The sequence below is a fragment of the Pieris napi genome, chromosome 22, assembly GCF_905475465.1.
Source record: "Pieris napi chromosome 22, ilPieNapi1.2, whole genome shotgun sequence".
Classification (NCBI taxonomy): Eukaryota; Metazoa; Arthropoda; class Insecta; order Lepidoptera; family Pieridae; genus Pieris; species Pieris napi.
This window is the reverse complement of record NC_062255.1, coordinates 4559922-4582108: the sequence shown is the minus strand read 5'-3', so window position 1 is coordinate 4582108 and position 22187 is coordinate 4559922. Positions and strand designations below refer to the sequence as shown.

Sequence of the window (22187 nt, the reverse complement as noted above, 5' to 3'; positions counted from 1 at the left end):
ATTAATTTTCAAACTAATATTTGAAATACCCTTGTATGTAGTGACCTACTCTGATTATGGAGCACGAAGGTTGTAGGTTTAAATGTCACATTCTGTTTACTGCAATTTCAGTGCAGAAATTTCATTTAACGTTGATGTATGTAATTGATTAATTCACCAAACCAAACATAAATTAAAATAAACAAATTGAAATTTTATATTTATACTAGCTGATCCGGCAAACGTCGTTTCGCCATGTATATCATTTATAATAAAAAAATAGGGGTTGATCGTAGAGGGGTGAAAGTTAAGGGTTGTATGTATTTTTTAATGTTGTATCATAAAAAAATAGAAATTAAAAATTTTGTCTAAAAAATAAAAATTAAAATTTAGGGGTGGACTACCCTTAACATCTGGCGGGCTGATCTGTGAATCTAAACCATTCCCAGATCCCCTTGAAGACACACAAAAAATTTCATCAAAATTGGTCCAGTCGTTTAGGAGGAGTTCAGTCACATACACACGCACACAAGAAATATATATATTAAGATATAGTACTTTTTGATTATTACACAAGAACAACTATAAAAAAAATAATAATTGAATCTATAAAGCGTCGTGCATTCTAATCACGGCTGTGAATCAATTCTTTCACTTTACACTCACTCGTACCGTCGCGACGGGGTGAGTGTACTCGAGGCGTCGAGGAAAACGTCGTGAGGAGTCTGGCATGTCTTTGGCCCTAACACTGGCGTGATAGGCACATATAGGCTTGAACCCCTATATGTCTAATTAAGAAAACAAAATGTTCCAGAAACTCATCAGAAATCCAAGCCAAACACACGTTGCAGCTATACATTACTATATATTAACTATAAAAAAAACCATTGGACCGAACAGTGATGTGAACGCTATTGTCCAATGTATCGTAATTGTATTGGAATGATAAAAGTAATATTCTTAATAGTCCTAAATCAATTGTCATCGAAAAATAAATATTATACTACCCGGCAAACGTCGTTTTGCCATGTATATTTCTAGAAAACATTTTTTTAGTTCCATAGAAATATCTGCTATAATAAAAAATAGGGGTTGATCGTAGAGGGGTGAAAATTTAGGGTTGTATGCATTTTTTGAGGGTTATGTTGTTTTTTATTATTCATAACAAAATAATTTAAAAAAAATTATCCAAAAAAAAATTGGTGTGGACACTGGACACCCCTTATCACTTGTGGTGTGGTTTGAAAGATGGATAGTAGCCAATTCTCAGACTTACTGAATATGCATAAAAAATTCATAAGAATTGGTCGAGCCGTTTCGGAGGAGTATGGGAACGAACATTGTGAAACGAGAATTTTATATATTAGATTTTCCTGCAGACAGTTCTAGCTTATCAAATGATTTATCTATGATTTCAAAAAATCGCTCATATCGAAGCAGACTAATACTTCCAAGCCTTTGTTCGAAGTTCTAGCCGAGAGTGTAATTAATGTCATCAATCTTCTCGAAGATATTTTTCAGATATTTCTTGATACGATTCTTCTTTTAATAAGTTTAGTATTTTATCACCCATTTCAAAGCAACTGACTATAGCATAGGCCAATAAAACAAATTATTTTTGGAATGTTGTCTTTGGTAATTTTTAATCTGTTACATCTTAAAAATTATTTTACGAATAGGAACGAGAATTACTATTCTACTAATGAAGTAGTGAAGTACTACTAATGAACATCCATTCTACATCGTTCGACATTAATTAATCATTTTATTTATCATTATTAGAATCAGAAAATACAGAAAATTCTCACTGACATAGTACATCTAATAATGACTATTTATATAATATCCTGACTTCTTACGTAACATTGCAATGTAAACGTGCTTACAAAGCTTTGTGAACATTTATAGGCCTTTTACTAACCACATACCCTTTTGTAACCCTTACAGGAATTTTAATACCTAAAGCATATACCTTTACATTACTTTGTATCATTAGTGACTCGAACACTAGCTAGACAGCTGAAATAGAAATTCTTTGTGCATATATTATTTGCTATTGGATTGTAAAATACTAGATTATTAAAATAAATAATATGTCAATTGAGAGAAGAGCAAGGTCACGCTATCTATCATAATGAAGTTTTTTATTACCATAATTCAATTGTAGTTTGGCTGAAAGCCCACAAATTTGTTTTTCAATGTCTGCAATTTATCAATATTGTATTTTTGCGTAAAAATATATAGGTACGGTAAAACGTTTAGAAATTTAATCTATAAATTATTATTCTAAGTATAACTAAATCATGTATAATTATTTCATTTTTGATTTGATAACGTAATAATAAATTTAAATAATTTGATGATGTAGTGATAAAATAATATAAGAACTGACTATAATGATAACAAAGTAAGAACCCATATCTGTACGTCTCTGACAAAACGAGACATGATAACTCATAATGTAATTGTAACTTTGATTCTACCTTTTAAGACAAATTTGCACACAAGTGTGGCAGAATATGCGAACTTTAGATTGTACCACCATAAAAATTTTGTAGTGTTGGCCTAGTGGCTTAAGTGTGCGACCCTGAGGTCGTAGGTTCAATCCCTGGCTGTGCACCAATGGACTTTCTTTCTGCGCATTTAACATTCGCTCGAACGGTGGAGGAACACATCGTGAGGAAACCGACATGTCTTAGACCCAAAAATCGACGGCGTGTGTCAGAAGTCTGATCACCGATTGAGATATCTGAGGCCCAGACCTAAAGAGGTTGTAACGCCACAGATTTTTTTTTACTTTTTTTTTTTGTAAATTTTTGTTTAACTTTAAAATCAAATTAATCAAGTAGTGTTGGCTTTATAAGTGAGTTATTTTTAACTTTTTCGAACTGTAGCAGTATAATGAGATAGGTTATAAGCAAGCTAAACATTTTGAATGGAAGTGATATGTCCACGTTGAACATGTGGAAAAGTGAAAATGACAGATTGCGAGCTTCTGTTAGTGTGAGTAGGGCCTGCGCGGGTCGCCGGTCTCTTTTTTCTGCAACAATATACAAAATGATTAAAGATATGTATTCAAAATACCAGCAGTGTTGGCCTAGTGGTTTCAGCGTGCGACTATTTGAGATCGTAGAATCGATCCCCGGCTGTCCACCAATGAACATTCTGTTTTATGTGCACATTTAACATTTCCCGGTGAAGGAAAACATCGTGAGGAAATCGGCTTGCATAAGCCCAAAAAGTTGACGGCGTGCGTCGGCCACAGGAGGCTGATCACCTACTTGAATATTAACAAATGATCAACCTTAAAAGGTTGTAGCGCCATTAACTTATTTATTTTTATTTTATTCAAAATTGGTTGTGACGCTGGACTAACAAAAAACTAACTTGACTTATTGAAGAGTTCGTCAATATAAGTGACACTTGTGTTATTGGACATTATCGGAAACGCGAATGTTAAATTACAATTTATGAGTTTGGTAAAAACTAAAGGGCTCAATTTGGCTTCAAGTGTGCGATGGTTGCTTACATTTTGTTTACGCTTCTACTCGTTTAATAAAATATATATGTAACTTAACTAATAAATTAATTTTAGAACCAATTCGACTTAGGGTCCTTCAAGAAAAGAGCGTACCAATTCTTGAAAGGCCCGCAACGCACACGCGAGCCCTCTGGCATTGAGAGTGTCCATGGGCGGCGGTATCACTTAACATCAGGTGAGCCTCCTGCCCATTTGACCCCTGTTCTATAAAAAAAAAGATACAAAACATACCTAATCTTCCTTCGTAGAGTCTACAAGCAAGCATCTCCCGGAGCCATAGCACCTCTTTGTGTAATCTATCTCCATTCATACACACGGATAGCATTGGACAAAGTTGAACCGTCAAAATGCTAGCTACCATTAGTGTGCCGTCAATATCGAACTGAAATATAAAATAATATATAACAAATTCCTAATAATTCTCGTTAAAAAAATTAAAAGTGTATTTTCATATCAATGACTAAAATTTATCTACGCTGAATTAACCGTATTAAAAATAATAGCGTTCTTATAAATATTACAAAAACAATTTTTCAATTCCATTACGTTGATTAATCACACATATTTGTCATTTTGATTGTCGTTCCACAACTGAGCGCTTTTTAGGCAGTTTTTGCCGCGCACCACCTAATTCTGGAAAGGCTGGCATCGAACTCGAGAGCCTTCTGGTAATGTGAGTGTCCGTGGGCGGTATCACTTAACATCAGGTGAGCCTCCTGAAAGTTTGCCCCCTATTCTATAAAACAAACATACAAACTAGTTTCATAATTTTAATCAAACCTTTTTTGTTAACAACTCCATGGTGATGAAATACAGATCCGACATAGCAATTATAAAAAGCTCGATAAACATAGACAGCAACTGCAACATTTTCTAACATTATTACTAAGCGCAGGAAAATTGCTATGTGGCAATTCAAACCAGTGTTGCCAACTTAAGGTTTCCCCAAATTTAGGGGAAAGCAATTGGTCTTGGAGGGTTTTTAGGAGGTACATTTATTTATTGTTAGGGGTAACTTTATAAAATAATTTATAAAAAAAACGCTTCTATAAAAATTATTTTAAGCCAATAACCCAACCAACAAACTAAACCAAAAATAAACTCCAAGCGTGTATAACCGAAATATCAAAATGCTGTAATTCTCCAAGATTTAAATTTTAGACTACTTGTATTTTTGATGCATAATGACATTACAGTTACTGGTTCAGACATAGTCGGGAAAAATTTAAATCAGGCGAGAATGTAAAGACGAAACAGCGCAATCCAGTTGATTGTTAATTGTCAACGTCATATCCAGTCCAACATGTACGCAACATAATAACATGTGGTCAAAGTCAAAAATCATTTAATCATATAGGTAACACAATGTACACTTATGAACGTCAAAAAAGAAATACATATTATATGCTTCTAATTTTACATTTACTGCCAGTTCTCAAATCAAGGGCGTAGAACGGAAGAGAAGAACTGGCAATAAACTTGGTTTCGTCTTACGACATTCGTTTCATTCTCATCCATCCTTCCGTTTGTTATCCTTCTGTTAGTTCCCCGTCTTATTCTTCTCAGATGCGGGGGGTAAGAATCTAACTCGAAAACAAACGCGATGGCGCGTTTCGACACCACAAACGACACAATATGTCATTTTACTGTTTTAATATTCTCACCTCCTAGAGCGCATTTTTCACATAATATATTTTATAACATTAATGATTAAAACACAATTTACCCTTATGAACGTCAAAAAAGAAATACATATTAAATTCTCCTAATACATTTACTACCAGTCCTCAACTCAAGGACGTGGAACGGAAGAGAAGAACTAGCAATAAACTCACCGCCCCTCTTTTTTTCGCCAAGTTTTTTGTTTTACACAATGTTTGTAAGGTTGCAACCATTGCACCATACTTCTAATTATTATATTACCAATACACCATAACTTCTTAAGTAATGATAGTTAATTAATAATAATAAAAGAAATTAAAACATAGACTTGTCCTCTATCAGCAGGAGGCATGGTGAAATAGAAGCACGCGCTAAAGTACTAATTCTTCTAATTCTGTCAATTCTTCTAAGCTTTGGTTAAATACACTTTTTTTCAATAAATTAATAAAATAACTAACCTGCCATTTCATAGCATTGTTCAATGTATCATATGCTTTTATAATCATGTTAAAATATTCGATCAACCTTGTAAATTCAAAGTGTTTGCGGGATTTAAATTTGACAGCGTTATCAAGCGGTCTAATCGTTTCTCCATTTGGAAAGGAACTTTCAAATACAAAATTAATTAACTGCATACGAATAACAAGTGGATAAAGTAAATGGGCGCAAAAATAAAATCGCATAATGTGAAGGAGTCTCATTGGCAAAAAAATTATTACGAACCAGTTTAAACCATAAAACATCTGTTCCACAATTAAAATGCTTAGGCAACACGACAAAGAAAATATACACTGTACTAAGTTATATTTTGATGAACGTGATAATTTTATCTCACAATCGACTACTGTATCAAACAAGGAGATCTGTTGGAAGTAATTACGTAATCGTTTCCACAATAGCGAACACTCAACTATCGTTAAAAAGTACGAACAGTTATACGCAGTTAGAGGGACCGACCAAACATTGTTCGCAAACATGAAGTAATTGAAAACAATCAAAACGAAGGCGGAGTACGCGTATCCGATTTTAATAAATATGCTTTTTATATTCCCAAATAACGCAAGATGATTAAGTCCCAAAATCATTTCCGTTATGATGAAAATTTTTGAAATTAGATCCACGTAATAGGAGCGATTTTTAAAAAAGGAATTCACACGCACTTCCGGTTTCGACATCTTAACTGTGACAAGTTTGTTTCTAGTGTGGAAATTCATTACCGTAGACCACTATAATTGATTGTTTTCATTACTATATTGACTTACACGTACCAAGTGTCATAATAATTTATGTTTAATGGTCTACTTTTGTTTATTTTAAAGGTCACCATACATTATTAAATAGCAATTTTATTAAGAAATAATAAAAATATATCTTTCATACAAATGAAATTTTTATCGATTCAGATGTAATAAAAAATATAAACACGCTATTTATACTAGAGATAAATGTGGTCTAAGTAAATTAGGTCGCGCGTTTGAACCCCGATTTGCTTTCTAGATATATGTAACAATGCAACATATGCAGGAATGAATCTAACCCTTTGGGATTCTGATTTATGAATTGATGTATTTTTTCATGTTTATTATATATTATACTAAAAGAGATTGTCACATTCAATGTTGTATTTTATTTTTCTCATGTACCAATATATAAGTGTGCCAAGCGTTGGCAAACTTTTGTAAATAAATATAATAATATTTAACACGTTTTTGTATGCAATTTCGATGTAGTTCTCTCAGTATTATAATTTTTCAATATCCCTATCTCGCATTGCTATTGCGCTACAAAAACTTAACATTAAAGTCGAGATAGTCACTTTGTAAGTTACAGAGTACCCAGACTTTCATACAATAAATTGCATACAAAAAATAGAGCAGAAACATCGATTAAATGGTTAGGCGCTCACTGTTCACGGCCGCCAGTTGTTTTACGAACATTTTTTATCGTCGCGCTTTGAATTATACGAATTGGATTGCTCGTTCGTTTGTAACTGAAACCTGTATCAATGTTACTTGAAAACCAAAACTATAGATTTTAAAACAACTAAATCAGTATTGGCTTAGTGAGTGTGCCCTTCTTAAGCCTGGAGTGGTGCGTTCGAATCCTCAGTGCACCAATGGGCTTTTTATATGCGCAGTTACCACCCGCTCGTACGATGACGGAAAACTTCGTGAGGCAACCGACCTATTAAGAAAACAAATATTGCGAATCAGATGATTTATTGACTGATTTATTTAATTACTGATCTCTATAGTATTATTATATAGATATATGATATAGAAGTATAGTAAAAATCGAAATATATGTACTGCAATTTATGTTAGTGTAAACGTTGAGTTAATTTAACTGTAATAGTAAAAACTATAAATATACTAGTATCTTTAGAGATAGTAGTTTTGGTTCACAAGAAGGCTTTTACAAAAAGAACCGCCAGAGGGCACTCTAGTGTGTTGGCTTTCCTGAACGAACCTAAGTTGAATAGGATCGGAAACACTTCAATGGAAAGCTGATTTCACGTTGTCATGTTGGCACAAATTGTAAATGTTTTTTAATTACGGGAACATTAAAAAATGTGTACATTAGTATTCTTATTTATTAGATTTACAGCTTATAACTAATGTTATTTTAACTTTAAACAAATCTTTACTTTTTTATAGTTAAGTACTAATAATTAACTGGATAAGTAACAATATAATGATTTTAATAAATTCTAATTATTCGTTCAGTAACACTTAGCGTAGTATAACTTATACACTTGTAAATAACATAAGATTCACTATATATATACAATCGTTTATATTTGATATCGATAAGAGATAGCGACGACGCACCGACACATGTCAATTACGTGTACGTATCAAAGTAATTTCACACATCCCCTTTTCTCGTGACGTTTTACCCAAATTGTGGCCACAATTGAAAAATGTAAATTAGACGAGCATTGGATATGTAGGAATGATGTATGGTTGTTTAAATTTTACTTTATGCAATCTTAGTGTAGAGGAATTTCGATAAAAAATAGAATAAAAATTACAGAAAAATTATTAAATATATAGGCACAAAGGACCTAATTTATTCTCGAATTACAGGAAACCACATTAATGAGAGAATTCTCTCGAAAGGGACGAAAAAGAAAATCCGTTTATTTGTTGCAAATATCTATTGTGGTCGTTTTAACACTCGAAAGATAAAAGAAACTCCCCGGTACGATCCCAGTCCACACGACACCTCATTTGTCAGCCCCCGCACAAATTGCTTCGCATTTGTATGCTTTGTTTCTTTGTAAACGCATTTAAAAAACCCCGTTTTTCACTAATATTTTTCCGTCCCTACTAAAATGATTCCTCTAAATGCAAGATTCGTTTGTACATATTAGATACTGTTGACTCCGGAATTGCGATAATTTTAATATGTTGATGATACCAAAATATCATTCTAAATGTATTCACGATACTTTTTCACAGAATAAACTGTTTTTAGGGTAAGTTTTCAAGTAAGGCGTTGACTGATACACAGTTATACTTATACTCGTGAACGGGTGCTACTTGTGGTGACTGGTCGTACTTGAATTCGTGTATGCGGTGATGTTAGTTATTTCGACTATGTGTTTGCGTGTTGTTCCCACGAGAATTTAAGTGCGTGCTCCTATTTCACCATGTCTTTGTTTTTTTTTAAATTTATGTTATTATTATTACATAATTACTTAATATGTCATGTGGAACATTGTGCAGCTCCTTACAAACGTTGTGTAAAAAAATGACTATTAAAAAGAGTGGCGGAGAGTTTATTGCCAGTTCTTCTCTCCCGTTATACACCCTTGATTTGAGAACTGGCAGTAAATGTAAAATTAGAAGCATTAATATGTATTTCTTTACTGACGAGTCATGAGTGTACATTATGTTACCTATATGATTAAATGATTTTTAATTTTACTTTACATACAGAAGAATTGTTTAACAAACTGCAAAAGTGGACATTGCATTTGGTGAAAAGGTCGGAACCTACCAACATCAAGATGTAGCCGTCAATGATTTCAGTCATCCAATACCATTGAACTCGCCACTCATAATCGCGATATATAAAAAAAATATAACCTTTTCTTTCTGAATAAATATTCAAGGTATAGTGGGCTGAAAGCTTATATAGAATTTGATTTGATTATTTAATATGGTTGCCTTCGAGAGCGATACAACGATTATAGCGTATATTTTTCGATACCAATTTTATAGTATGATTTGTTTTTAATCTCAAAATAGGCAGTTTCGGCGTTTATCATTCATCAGCGCAAAATTTCTGTCCAGCTAGAATTATCTTGAGGTCTGATAACATGAAAAGTCGCTGGGTGCCAAATCTGCAAAATAACTTGAATGCGGAACTAAATAAAAACGTACGATTTTAACCCTGAACTCTGACAGTGTACCAGTCCTTATTAGAGAAAGTACAAAGACTGGTGATCATTTATTTATTTATTAATACTTCGTTGAAATAAGATAATAAAATTGACCAAATTAAATGGTAACTGGCGGCCTTATCGCTTTCAAGCGATCTCTTCCAGGCAACTACTGTTAAAAAAAGAAGAAAATATATTAAATTAGATAAGGTAAGCATTTATTATTGAAACACACGAAGAAATATATCTGACCTAGTAGAGGCTAGCACCTAATATGCCAAACGTATATTGTTACAGATATATTTTCTATATATATAAAAATGAAACGCGTTTTCCGTTGTCACGACATAACATGAAAACGGCTTGACCGATTTGTCTGATTTTTTTTTGTTGTGTTTGTAATTGTCAGGAGAAGGTTCTTATAAAAGAAAAAAAGAAAAAAATTGCGCGGAAAATTTGAAAATTTAAGAATACTTAACCACCATACAATTCGAACTTTTTGATGTAACCTTATGGCGTTTGTCATAACATTGACAGAATGCGTGCAAATATAGTCAAAGAGGATGTAAGAAAAATGAATATCGTTTAAAATTAATGCTTCGATCGGAGTTATTATATTGATAATATAATAATATGCGAGCCAAACAAACAAACAAAGAATGTTGTATAACATAAAGCATTAGAATAATAAACACTTTGTTTCTGAAATATTTTTTAATTAATTATACCAATTTGAAATCAATATGCATAGTTAAGACAGGACAACAACTGTCGGGTCCGCTAGTATATTATATAAATATTGATTAACAGTTTTATATATAGATAATACTATAATTCTATCTTGTATATAAACTTCAGTAATAGATTTGTAAACTCCACGTAGGTTTCAGACGTAAGGTCTTGGCAGCGAGCGTATCCCGACACAAATCCTTTCTGCAATCTGTTGAAGTTAAGAACTACTTCCCGTCTGAGCGACCGCCTTTCGCAACCCGCTAAAACTTCTTGAAACCTTTTAGCGACTTTATTAAACTTACAGGCGAATATTGAAAAATTTCGATTTAAGAATATCGTTACTCAATGTCTTAAAATAAACATTTAAAGCGTGCAATTTATAACCATCTCTTTTACTAATTGATTATTCATCTATATGTACTAATAAATACCTGTATTTCGTAGAAGAACATTGTAAATAACTGGTGTTAGGCAAAATCAACGAGCCTGCAACCTGAATTATTATGTACAAAATGACTATTCATTTGCTTGCAATTGCCAAAATTATCGAAGAATAAGCAGGTAGAGGATAGAGGCAGGTAGAACATATGGAAGTCTAGCGCCATTAATTGTTATATATGTCACCGTATCACAGCGCGCGAGGTGCGTTCCGTTTCACAATTTGACGGTTTTACTTTGATAGATTAAAATATACCGAATTATATTACGTTAAATTGAAAGCAGTACGTTGAGGTTCAAAATCTTTCGACAGTTCACAATCTTGCGAGATAGGTTACAACCTAACGGTATTTACAATTTTACGGTCACATACTCGTATATATTACAACATGCATTAAAGCTTTTTAAGCCAGTTTAATAGTTATATCACTTGTATTGCTGAATAATAGCTGATAACATGTTATGTCTAATATGTGTATGTATATATACTATTAGTGTATATAAAAAAAACATTTAAAAAATACCGACTTTAATACATTTATGTATTTAGGATTTATAATAATTATTGTTTACAAAACATTCAAGTTCAGGAATACAAGAAAGATCTTGTATTCCCGTCTTCTGACTTTGTAATAATTTAACAGTATATAATGATGTAATGAAATAATTAATTAGTTACCCTTTTGTCCCGTTTAAAAACTGTAAGTGAGATTTTCAATCCAGGGAATGAAAAAGATGTTGTTCTGAAGTAAAAACCCCTGGTGATTATCCCTTTCATTCAACGTGTAATAATCTAATATATAAAATTCTCGTGTCGCGGTGTTTGTGGTTAAACTTCTCCGAAATGGCTCGACCGATTCTCATTAAATTTTGTGTGCATATTGGGTATGTCTGAGAATCGGACAACATCTATTTTTCATCCCCCTAAATGTTAAGGTTAGTCCACCCCTACATTTTTTTTTAATTTTAGATAAAAAAATATTCTTTATTTTTTTATGATACAACATTAAAAATTACATACAACCCCTAATTTTCACCCCGCTACGATAAACCCCTATTTTTCATTATAAACGACGTTTGCCGGATCAGCTAGTTATTAATATAATAACTGCTGTACTTTTCATGTAGTATTTTCGAGAACGTCATTTCGAAAAAGTCACAATCAATGTCCAATTAACAGGCATAATACAAGTTATAATAACTATATGGGTCTCGGCTACGGATTGTTGCCGTTTCTTTGATGATTTTTATTTCATATATATACGAGTATATGCTGGATCAATCATATATAATATAAATTTTCGTCGAAGCAGTAATTGGAAAAAAATAGACTCGAAAATTGGAAGCCAATTGGATCAGGGGCATTAAATTATTTTGATGCTGCTACAAACAATTGTAAAGTACTTTTTACGCTACGTAAAATAAATAATTTAACAGCTAAGTTACCGTGAAAATGCCCGATTTTACACAAAATGTCTTCAGAGAATACTCGTTGCAACATTTGCGCAGATACATGTTACATTTTAAATGAAGTACTCTTGTTCTAAAATATTGAATACGTGTGAAACTTTTCTCACTTAAGAGTTGTAAGGTTTAAAAATTAACTTTTCATTCGTTTTGTATTCACGTGCGATCCACAATTCTGAGGGCATCCGTTCGTACTGAACTTTGTTTATGAGCAATTAGTAACATATAATTTATTTCCAACACACAATTTTTACAATATTCTAAACCTACATAGTAATAACAATAATTCAAAATTAAAACAAACTTAAAAAGATTGGTCCCTGTGGAAGTGAAACTGACAGCACTGCCTCGCTGTGTTGCGATACTTATTCGTTGAGCGAGGAAAGAACCAGCTCTGGGGTCACCGGTACTATCTAACAGGCGCCAACTTATTAATTATATGATTTAGGTATATTATAAATATATATTTTTTAAATGTTTTTTATCTAGGTTAATTGGTGTGGGTATAAATATTGTGTCGTTCTATTGAATTAGTAATTACTGTAAAGATAGAATAATGATATGGAATAAAAAAAAAAACTTAAATTATTATATTATATTATACACATTTACGAACGATTACGAATTTATTTTTAGTTATATTATATTAATTAGCGCCTGTTCACTTGAACTCCAACGGGCGAGGAAGAACCAAGAACACGCGGCCCAACAGACTTTAACATTTAAGTTGCAATTAGCTATATTGTGTGATATTTAAATACTGGCAGTAAATGTATATTTACAAGTATTCAATTTTGTTAATTAAGTTTTTATTTACGTTCAAAAATGTACAATGTACATAATATCTATATGAATGATATTTGATTAGCGGTGGGAGTTTAAAGAGTTTTATTTCAATTAACTTCATAATTTTATAAAATATAGGGGAAGGTCGGGACCCTTCGTACGGTTTTCACATTTCATTTTTTTCATTTTTTCTTTTTCCATGAATTAATCACCTGATAGCTTAAATTTATAGTCTAACTATCTGAGATTCATATAAAAAAAATACAAATGATTTCATCTGATGGTTCAACCATAATTATGATTTAAACTAAATCTGGAAAACGTACGAATCTGCCCCATCAACGGGGCACGTTCGTACAGTGTTGGGGGTACCTTCGTACGCTGTGGGGTAGTTCCGTACGTGCGATTAAAACGACACACATAAATCAAAATTCATTTATTAGCAATGAAATTAACAGAAAAATAAAGATTTAATTTCTATTGAACAAAAATAAAATACTTTTCTTATAGTGAACAAAAATTACATAGCTTTTCTTATGCAAAACAAAATTTAATTAGTTATATTGTATCTTAAATTTAGAATCACATTTCTTGATCTTTGGTGCGGATTAGCACTTCTTATTTTCGGGTGTGGGAGTATAAATTCGTGGTTTTCCTGGCCGTCGTCGTCATTTTGTTTGTTTTATTACTTTGTTACAACATGCGGATAGGGTCGACTTCGAAAGAACTACTATTTGATGGATTAGTAAATTATTCAAAGCATCTGGTTCACAAGCATCAAAATCAACCTTAATAAAGATAATAAGAAATAGGTATTAATATATATTCACATCGACGATAGCGAAAATAGCAACACAGGACAAAGTAAATGCAAAAAATAGCAATTAGCACACTAACACAATCGTACCTACCTACCAGAGGGTTTAGTCAAGATGCCTTAACAGTAGTGTATGTAGAAAGTCAAAAACTTAATTTGTATGAAAATGACAGTTCGTGTCGACAAATTTTCATACAAATTTAGTAGTACAATTCGTTCAAATGTGCCCCATCTAGTGCTGTCCGAAGGTACCCCACTAACTGAATAACAACAAAATATAACTTATTTAAATATTAATAGGAAAACGTCATAAATTAAGTATTGGAGACGTATCTTAAGTATATTTCGCAAGTTCTGATAGAATATTCTACTCGAAAACTTATTTTATCTACGGTAACAAGAGACAAAAACATTGATCAAAAAATTACTTACCGAGCGCGAAAACACGTCCATGCCTGTAACTTCACTCTCATCGGTGCGAATTTCGCAAAACTTCGTTGATGTATAGTTGGTACCTCGACTCATGCACACTTACAAAAACAAGACTGTACTTTGTTTCGTTCAAGTTTTATTTTGACTGTATGAATGTGCCCCGCGTACGAAGGGTAACGATCTTCCCCTATATACGATATATAAACCCGTTAAATTAGATATAAAGCTCTTTTAAAGTAATGCTATTCACTTGTTATATCATAAACAAATTAACGTGGCATTCAATTATTTACCTTTTTGATTAACATGATCCAATATTTGAACATTTAAGTAATTAGTAATATAATTTTGTATTTAATATATTAATATCTTTTTAACGTTAAATGTATGTATATATATCCTGTAAAATTCACAGCAGACATTTCTGCATCTATTTCATTAATTTTCCTTTATTATCAGCCGTCAGCGCTCTACGTCATAGATTTTTTGAGTCTAAAATTGGAGGGTTCCTATTCTTCCTGCACAAGGAAGTATTATTTGCGCATATGGAACGAAAAATCATCTGGTACTCGGTTCGAACCCACAACCTCTAGATTGATAGTCGCACGTTTACGTTACATAAAACGTATAAAGAATGTATTACGGTATTACTATTATACTAGTCGTAAAGGCTTAAAATTTTGAACTTTCATTTGTCAAAGTTTTCATTTGCCAACACATGAAAATTTCAGACGAACAGCGCTTTTAGTTAACTGGGACGGACAGATAGACATGGCTCGCATATTAATCAGTTCTTATTACACTGATGTACGTGAACGTTGTAAAAGAAACTCAATATAAATGTAATACAAACATTTCGTCATGACCGTAGAACAATGTCGGATTTGAAAAAAATCTAAAAACCATTTTTTTATCATATTTGGATACTACATTGACTAAATATTACGGCTACATTACAAAAAAAATCCATGTGATTTAAATTTCAAATTAATCAGTCGGTAAAGTGACGGATTTGATAGAAACATGTGATTTTTATAGAAAACTGTGTAATTTAATGTTATTATTTTTATTTTGTGTCAAAACGAACTCTTTTGTTTGCTTGCTTGGCAATTTTCTTAATAACAGAATATGAATTAAAATAGTTATGACAAAAACTAACATGATTATATTATTTTAAAATGGCTGCCCTGTAAAGTTTACTATTTGTCAGATCCGTCACTTCACGAACTCACACAGCGGTTTTCGCATCGGCGGTCGCTCTCAAATCAGTCGTGAAGCAGTCATTTTATGATTTGGCATTCTGATAAACAATAAACTACAAGCTCCCACCTTTTCAGAATGCCAAATCATAAAATGACTGCTTCACGACTGATTTGAGAGCGACCGCCGATGCGAAAACCGCTGTGTGAGTTCGTGAAGTGAGTTTCAGAATCGCAGGGTTGAAGTTACTTAGATTATAACATGCAAAGAAAATTTGCTGTCTCTTTTTGATCACCCAAAATATTTTTTTTAATTCGAATAGACACGTGGAATTATATGGAATAGTCATATGGGAATAATTTGACTCTCGTACGTACAAAATGGATTGTATTTTGACATACAAGAACCATAGATAATTTTTAATACGTCTGAATTGACTTTGTCGAAATAGGATCAGAAGACTTTTACACTTTTTCAAATTCTACCTATTACCATTTCACTTTGAGGGCATCTCAATCAGTTAAAAGTTGACGAACTTTTAATGACTTTATAATGATATTTACGATCGCACTTAAGAAATTTAAAATTTAAATACGTACTTGGTAATAAAAGCTTTGGATTTGACTTGAAATTGGAGTTGAGAGAAACCATCTAAGATTTTATCGATAAAGCGCTTAATTATTATCCATCGGAATGTTTCTAAACCAATTCGACTTCTTTCCTTCTAGAGCGTATCGATTCTTAAAGCACCAGAAGACGACTACGACGGCGACGACGAAGAAGATTCGCGACTTATCTGGAAATTTGAATGTCTATGGACAACGCTATCACTTACCATCCGATGAGCCGTTACTCGTTAGTATGTACTACAATTTAGAAAAATCTTCAGGCGTAAGATTCTGCAGCCACTGTTGATCCGTGACCAATAGTGATAATTGCAAAGTAGATTTTTTTTTTATATACACTTGTAAATTGCATGTTTGTATTTTTTTAATCTAGTTTGTTTTTTACTTTTAATGTTTAAGTTATTTTCTCTTCATCATTGTAATGTTTCCCTTTAAATGTTGTGCACACTTGTTATTGATGCACATGCATGTATCTTGATTTTTATTTTATGTGTTCTCTGTAAGTCTTTGTATGTGTTTCGTTAGTGTGCCTTTAAAAAAAAATATAATAAAGTTTGGTCGAGAAATGTAGGGAAGGCACTAAAAGAGAAACCGAAATTCTTAAATAAAAAATGTCGAAATATTTAATAGGATTTATGCATTGGATGATTTTTGAAACGGAAATTATTCTAAAGCTAATTTATTACGCATGTCAAACAAACCTTCATATCAGTACCATATTTTATCGCGCTTAGCACTTATGGTGTAATAAGTATCAAATATCAATCTTTCACGAAGTAATAGACCAGTGCCGATAATTTTTGAAACCAAAAAAAATTACAGTAGGATGAAACCCATTAGAAAAGCAGGGGAATATGATCAAAATGAAAGGAAAAATAAATTACGGTCGATCTGAGGTCGGGAAGGGGAAGGGGGGGGAGTTTTAAGGGTAAAAAACGGTTTATCTCGATTTCCGGCAAAACTAAAAGTCCTATCGAAGAAAACTAAATGGCAAGGTTGTAGGCAATAAAAAGATCTACAACTTTTGTATTTGCAGATTTTTCACATAACCTCAAAATTTAGGTGAAAAATTCAAAAAACCAACTTTTTGGTTTTTTATTTCTATCTTTTACAAAAATTTATTTTTTTAAACGAAATTTGGTGAAAACTTACCTTATTATGTCCCAAATATACTGTAATTTATTTGATTAAAAATATTTATTTTTTCACCTTATTTTGAATTAATATCGAAAAAACACCCTAATTTTCAATCGAAAATTCTGACGTCAAAATTTCAGCTTTTTTCAAAAAGTTGATGTGCTTTCAGTGCGTTGAAATCTCTACTTTCCTATGGTAAAAAAATATATATACATTACCATAGTAAATCTTCTCGGAAAATGCAAAAAATCGTATGCAGTAACGCCCAGACCCGTCATCCCCTTCCCTACTTCTCTATGAATCTTCTTTAAATTATAATTAGATGCCTATTTATTACTATTTTAAGATAACTTATATATACCTGAGTGACCTAAAAAAAATTTTTAGCCTTTAGATGGGCTAAAATTTTCGTATTTCATAGAGAAGTAGGGAAGGGGATGACGGGTCTGGGCGTTACTGCATACGATTTTTTGCATTTTCTGAGAAGATTTACTATGGTAATATATATATATATTTTTTTACCATAGGAAAGTAGAGATTTCAACGCACTGAAAGCACATCAACTTTTTGAAAAAAGCTGAAATTTTGACGTCAGAACTTTCGATTGAAAATTAGGGTGTTTCTTCGATATTAATTCAAAATAAGGTGAAAAAATAAATATTTTTAATCAAATAAATTACAGTATATTTGGGACATAATAAGGTAAGTTTTCACCAAATTTCGTTTAAAAAAATAAATTTTTGTAAAAGATAGAAATAAAAAACCAAAAAGTTGGTTTTTTGAATTTTTCACATAAATTTTGAGGTTATGTGAAAAATGTGTGAATACAAAAGTTGTAGAACTTTTTATTGCCTACAACCTTGCCATTTAGTTTTCTTCGATAGGACTTTTAGTTTTGCCGGAAATCGAGATAAACCGTTTTTTACCCTTAAAACTCCCCCCCCTACCCCTTCCCGACCTCAGATCGACCGTAATTTATTTTTCCTTTCATTTTGATCATATTCCCCTCCTTTTCTAATGGGTTTCATCCTACTGTAATTTTTTTCACTTTTTATTTATTTTAAAGGCTATCTGCACTGGTCTATAATAGTTAATTATAAAGACAAATGTGGCATAATATACGAACTTTAGGTTGTACCATCACAACATTTTTGTACCAAAATCTCGCAAATAAATTATTTTTATTATTATTATTATTAGGCACACATATGTCAGTCGATTACTAAAACTATTAAAGTACGTCTGTCAAGTTTTAGTTGCTAGAAACAGCGCCATCTATACTCTATATGCTGTCACTTTTCATTATTTTTGTTGGCATCTGTTGCTTACGCTACTATTAAATAGGTATATCCTACAATTTTTAATTAGAACATATAAAAAGGCGAAAGTCTGCGTTTAGTCAACCTTTTTGGTCTGAGCCTGAGGTTTCTGTATCTATTTCGTGATCATTTGCTCTTTCTAATAGGTGATCAGCCTTCTGTGCCTGACACACGCCATAGAATTTTTGGGTGTGGAAAATTGTGATGATTTTCCTCACAATTTTTTCCTTCACCGTAGAGCGAGTATTATACTCACACATAGAAAGAAAAATCCATTGGTGCACAGCCGATCAAGCTGAGCCAACACTGTTCCTAACTACTTCTTTCTACCATTCAGTTAAAACTCCTTTCATTCTGTATTATCTTAAGCACTTATCGGCATTAAAATAGGAGCCATAAAGCACTGCCAATTCAGCAAAGCCATAAACATGGAGAATAATAAAGGGTATGTCCGAAAGCAAACAACCCCAATCTGAAACACGCTATAAACCAGAACAATCTGCAATGCTTGTATTTTTATCACCGCAAAAATTAACACCCAAGCACAGAATGTATAAAAGTAAGGTAATCATAGACAAGCAAATCATTTCTGAGAGTTTAGCAAAAATAAATTTTTAATTTGTCTACAGCCTTGCGATTCTGTATAATATTGTTTATCAGAATGCCAAATCATAAAATGACTGCTGCACGACTGATTTGAGCGCGACCGCCGCTGCGAAAACCGCTGTGTGAGTTCGAAAAGTGAGGTACAGAATCGCAAGGCTGATCCGACAGTAGGCACACTACATATACCAACCTTTTATTGCATTTTCCCCCAGTTTGCATTAATGATTTTATTTATGAGGTACAGAAGAACACTTTTCTTTTACCGTACGGGCTAGAAGTCACACGTAGACTACAAAATTAACACCATAGGAATATACTACCTCACGGCCATACAACCTGACGTCTGTTATTATATATATACTTGTTCAGAATTCATTTGGCCATTGACTGGCTGACACAGCTCACGTGGCTGTTCAAAATTTTGAAGGAGAAAGAATTTTGAGGAGGCCTTCACTCCTTGAAGACGAGTACTAGTATTTAACATAATATTATAAACTTAATGTAATTTCAATCATTGGCTCTCTTCGGTCTTACCTGAGCGTAATGTTCAGTAATAATAATAATAATATAAGGAAACATCTGGAGCGGACTGGGAATATAACTCTCTCCATAGTATAGTGTCATAGCTTATTATTTAAAGAAATCAAATACCACTACACGCAAAATTCATTGGGTTAGTTTGTTTATCTTGCCAAAGCAGCGTACAAATTATTTGAAGAGGTCTATCTAGTATGAGGATGTGCATTTATTTAATAAATTATCGTCTAAAATTCGAAATTATGCGTGTTTAATGAATTTTAAAGGGCATGTGCGTGGAAGACTAAAATTAGGATTTCCGTCTGATGGCGACGTGCAACTCAGTTAAGTTTCTCCTATATAAATAACTAGCGACCCGCCCTGGCTTCGCACGGGTGCAATGCTGATAATAAATTCAAAGTGCTATAGGGAGAACCGCGGCGTCCGAAAATATTAATTTAAATCATATGCTGTAAAGGGCCATATAGATCTATATTATATCAACAATGTATTTAAGGTATTAATATAATTTTTTTCATTTTTTTTTCGGATTATTGCATTGTCATCGATCTTTGACAGGTGCGCAAAGTTTGAATTAAATCTGTCCGTTAAAAGTGGGTCAAAATCGAGTCCGTAGGAGTCGGTTACTTACATACATACATACAGGTGAAGCTAATATAAAGCGTGTAAAAAAAATGACATTTTTGTAATGAGAAATAAAATTATTTAATCATAATATTTTTATGTTTTATTTATATATCGAAGTAGCAAAATAAAAAATAAATCAGTGCGCTACTTTACGTCTTGGCCTCAGATTTCTGATCTGTTTCATGATCATTTTTAAATTTAATAGGCAAGTAGGTGATCAGCCTCGAGTGCCTGGCACACGCCGTCGACTTTTTGGGTCTAAGACATGTCGGTTTCCTCACGATGTTTTCCTTCACCGTTCGAGCAAAGGTTAAATGCGTATATAGAAAGAAAGTCCATTGGTGCACAGCCGGGGATCGAACCTACGACCTCAGGTATGAGAGTCGCACGCTGAAGCTAGGTCAACGCAAGTAGCAAAATAATGGAGTTTATTCTTTTTTTTATGAAGGCAAACGGTCAGGAGGCTCACCAGATTTTAAGTGATCCCACCGCCTATGGACACTCACATTGCCAGAAGGTTCGCAAGTGCGTTGCCGGCCTTTCAAGACAATTCCTGTAATGTACGCCTTTTTCTTGAAGGACCCTAAGTCGAATAGGTTCTGAAATACTTCAGTGGGTAGCTGGTTCCACATAGTGGTGGTGCGCGGTAAAAACGTAAGGCAAAATATTCGCGCGTAATCATATGCAGGTATAGCATCAATATAATTGCCAATGGCTGTCCACCTAGATGTTAGCCATACAAATCATTAACCATTATTTGTATGTTTAATATAATGTAATTAAACACGTGTCAGTAAATCAATCACGTATGTTTACAAATGTGTTGTGCCTTACATATTCGTGTTATCTGTAATCTTGTTAATTAATCCTACACACAGTTATGTAGAATATTTTATCTGACGACTCATTGTTCTAGTGGTTAGTACCCCTGACTACGAATCCATAAGTCCCGGGTTCGATCCCCGGCTGAGACGAACATCGATTTGATGAGCATTTGGTGTTGTGCTTAGGTCTTGGGTGTTTAAATATGTATTTATATGTCTATCTATCTATAATATGTATGTATTGCCTAGTACCCATAACACAAGCGTCACCAGCTTAGCATGGGACTAGGTCAATTGGTGTGAATTGTCTTTATAAAAAAAAAATCATAGAAGTTAAATATAATAACATACACAATTTCACACTGTGGTACTGAGTTACTACTGTAGTTATTACAAGTTCAAATCGTAATCGTATTGTTTTTGTTTGGTCATTGTAATAAATGTGCATTATTATTACAACTTTCTTAACCTACATGATGATAATAAAAATAATTAAAAATTAAAACAAATTTAATAAGTTTTGTCCCTGTGACCTTTAACGCTGGCAGCATTTTCTCGCTGTTGCGATATTATTCGATGAGCGAGGAAAGCACCAACTATGGTCACCGGTACTATCTACCAGGCGCCTACTTAAACTACTTGTTTAATTAGCGCCTGTGCACTGGAACCCCGTGGCCCAAGAGTCTACTCCAAAGGGAACAAAACCGAAGTTGGAGGAAGGACTCATATATTTGAACCGTTTATTATTTCCGCACGCTCTGCGGCTGCCCCAGCTTTTTTCCAATTGAGGTGAGACGTAATTAACAATTCTATCGTAATTATCATAAAGTTCGTTCCCATACTCTTCCGAAACGGCTCGACCGATTCTAATGAATTTTTTTATGAATATTCAGTATTATTATTTCATTATAATTACTTAACAGCACGTAGTTTCTATGAATAACTTTTGTAACGTAAGAAATGTTATTTATTACGTTTTATTCACGAGTACCACTTCATTTTTCTTCCCTCTCATTATGCATATTTAATTTTTATGCATTAATAATAATTAACCTACTGGTGTAAAT

The 22187-nt window shown here is 32.9% G+C and overlaps 1 protein-coding gene across 1 annotated transcript; it reads right to left on the bottom strand.

The window, feature by feature from the left end:
- Nucleotides 1-2816: 2816 nt before the first annotated feature.
- On the bottom strand, nucleotides 2817-5688 carry LOC125061042 (putative gustatory receptor 28b). The gene is made up of 4 exons (XM_047666183.1): nucleotides 5641-5688; nucleotides 4301-4381; nucleotides 3752-3902; nucleotides 2817-3019 (listed from the first exon to the last, which is right to left on the bottom strand). Exons 1-4 carry the CDS (start codon nucleotides 5686-5688, stop codon nucleotides 2817-2819), a joined length of 483 nt encoding a protein of 160 aa, XP_047522139.1.
- Nucleotides 5689-22187: the final 16499 nt, after the last annotated feature.

Excerpts from the sequence above, each read along its gene's own strand:
- LOC125061042 (XM_047666183.1), bottom strand. The coding sequence starts at position 5,688 with ATGATTATAAAAGCATATGATACATTGAACAATGCTATGAAATGGCAG. Across the intron at positions 4,382-5,640 it reads ACAATGCTATGAAATGGCAG|TTGCTGTCTATGTTTATCGA; the intron begins GTTAGTTATTTT and ends AAAATGTTGCAG. Across the intron at positions 3,020-3,751 it reads ACTCTACGAAGGAAGATTAG|AAAAAAGAGACCGGCGACCC; the intron begins GTATGTTTTGTA and ends ATATTGTTGCAG.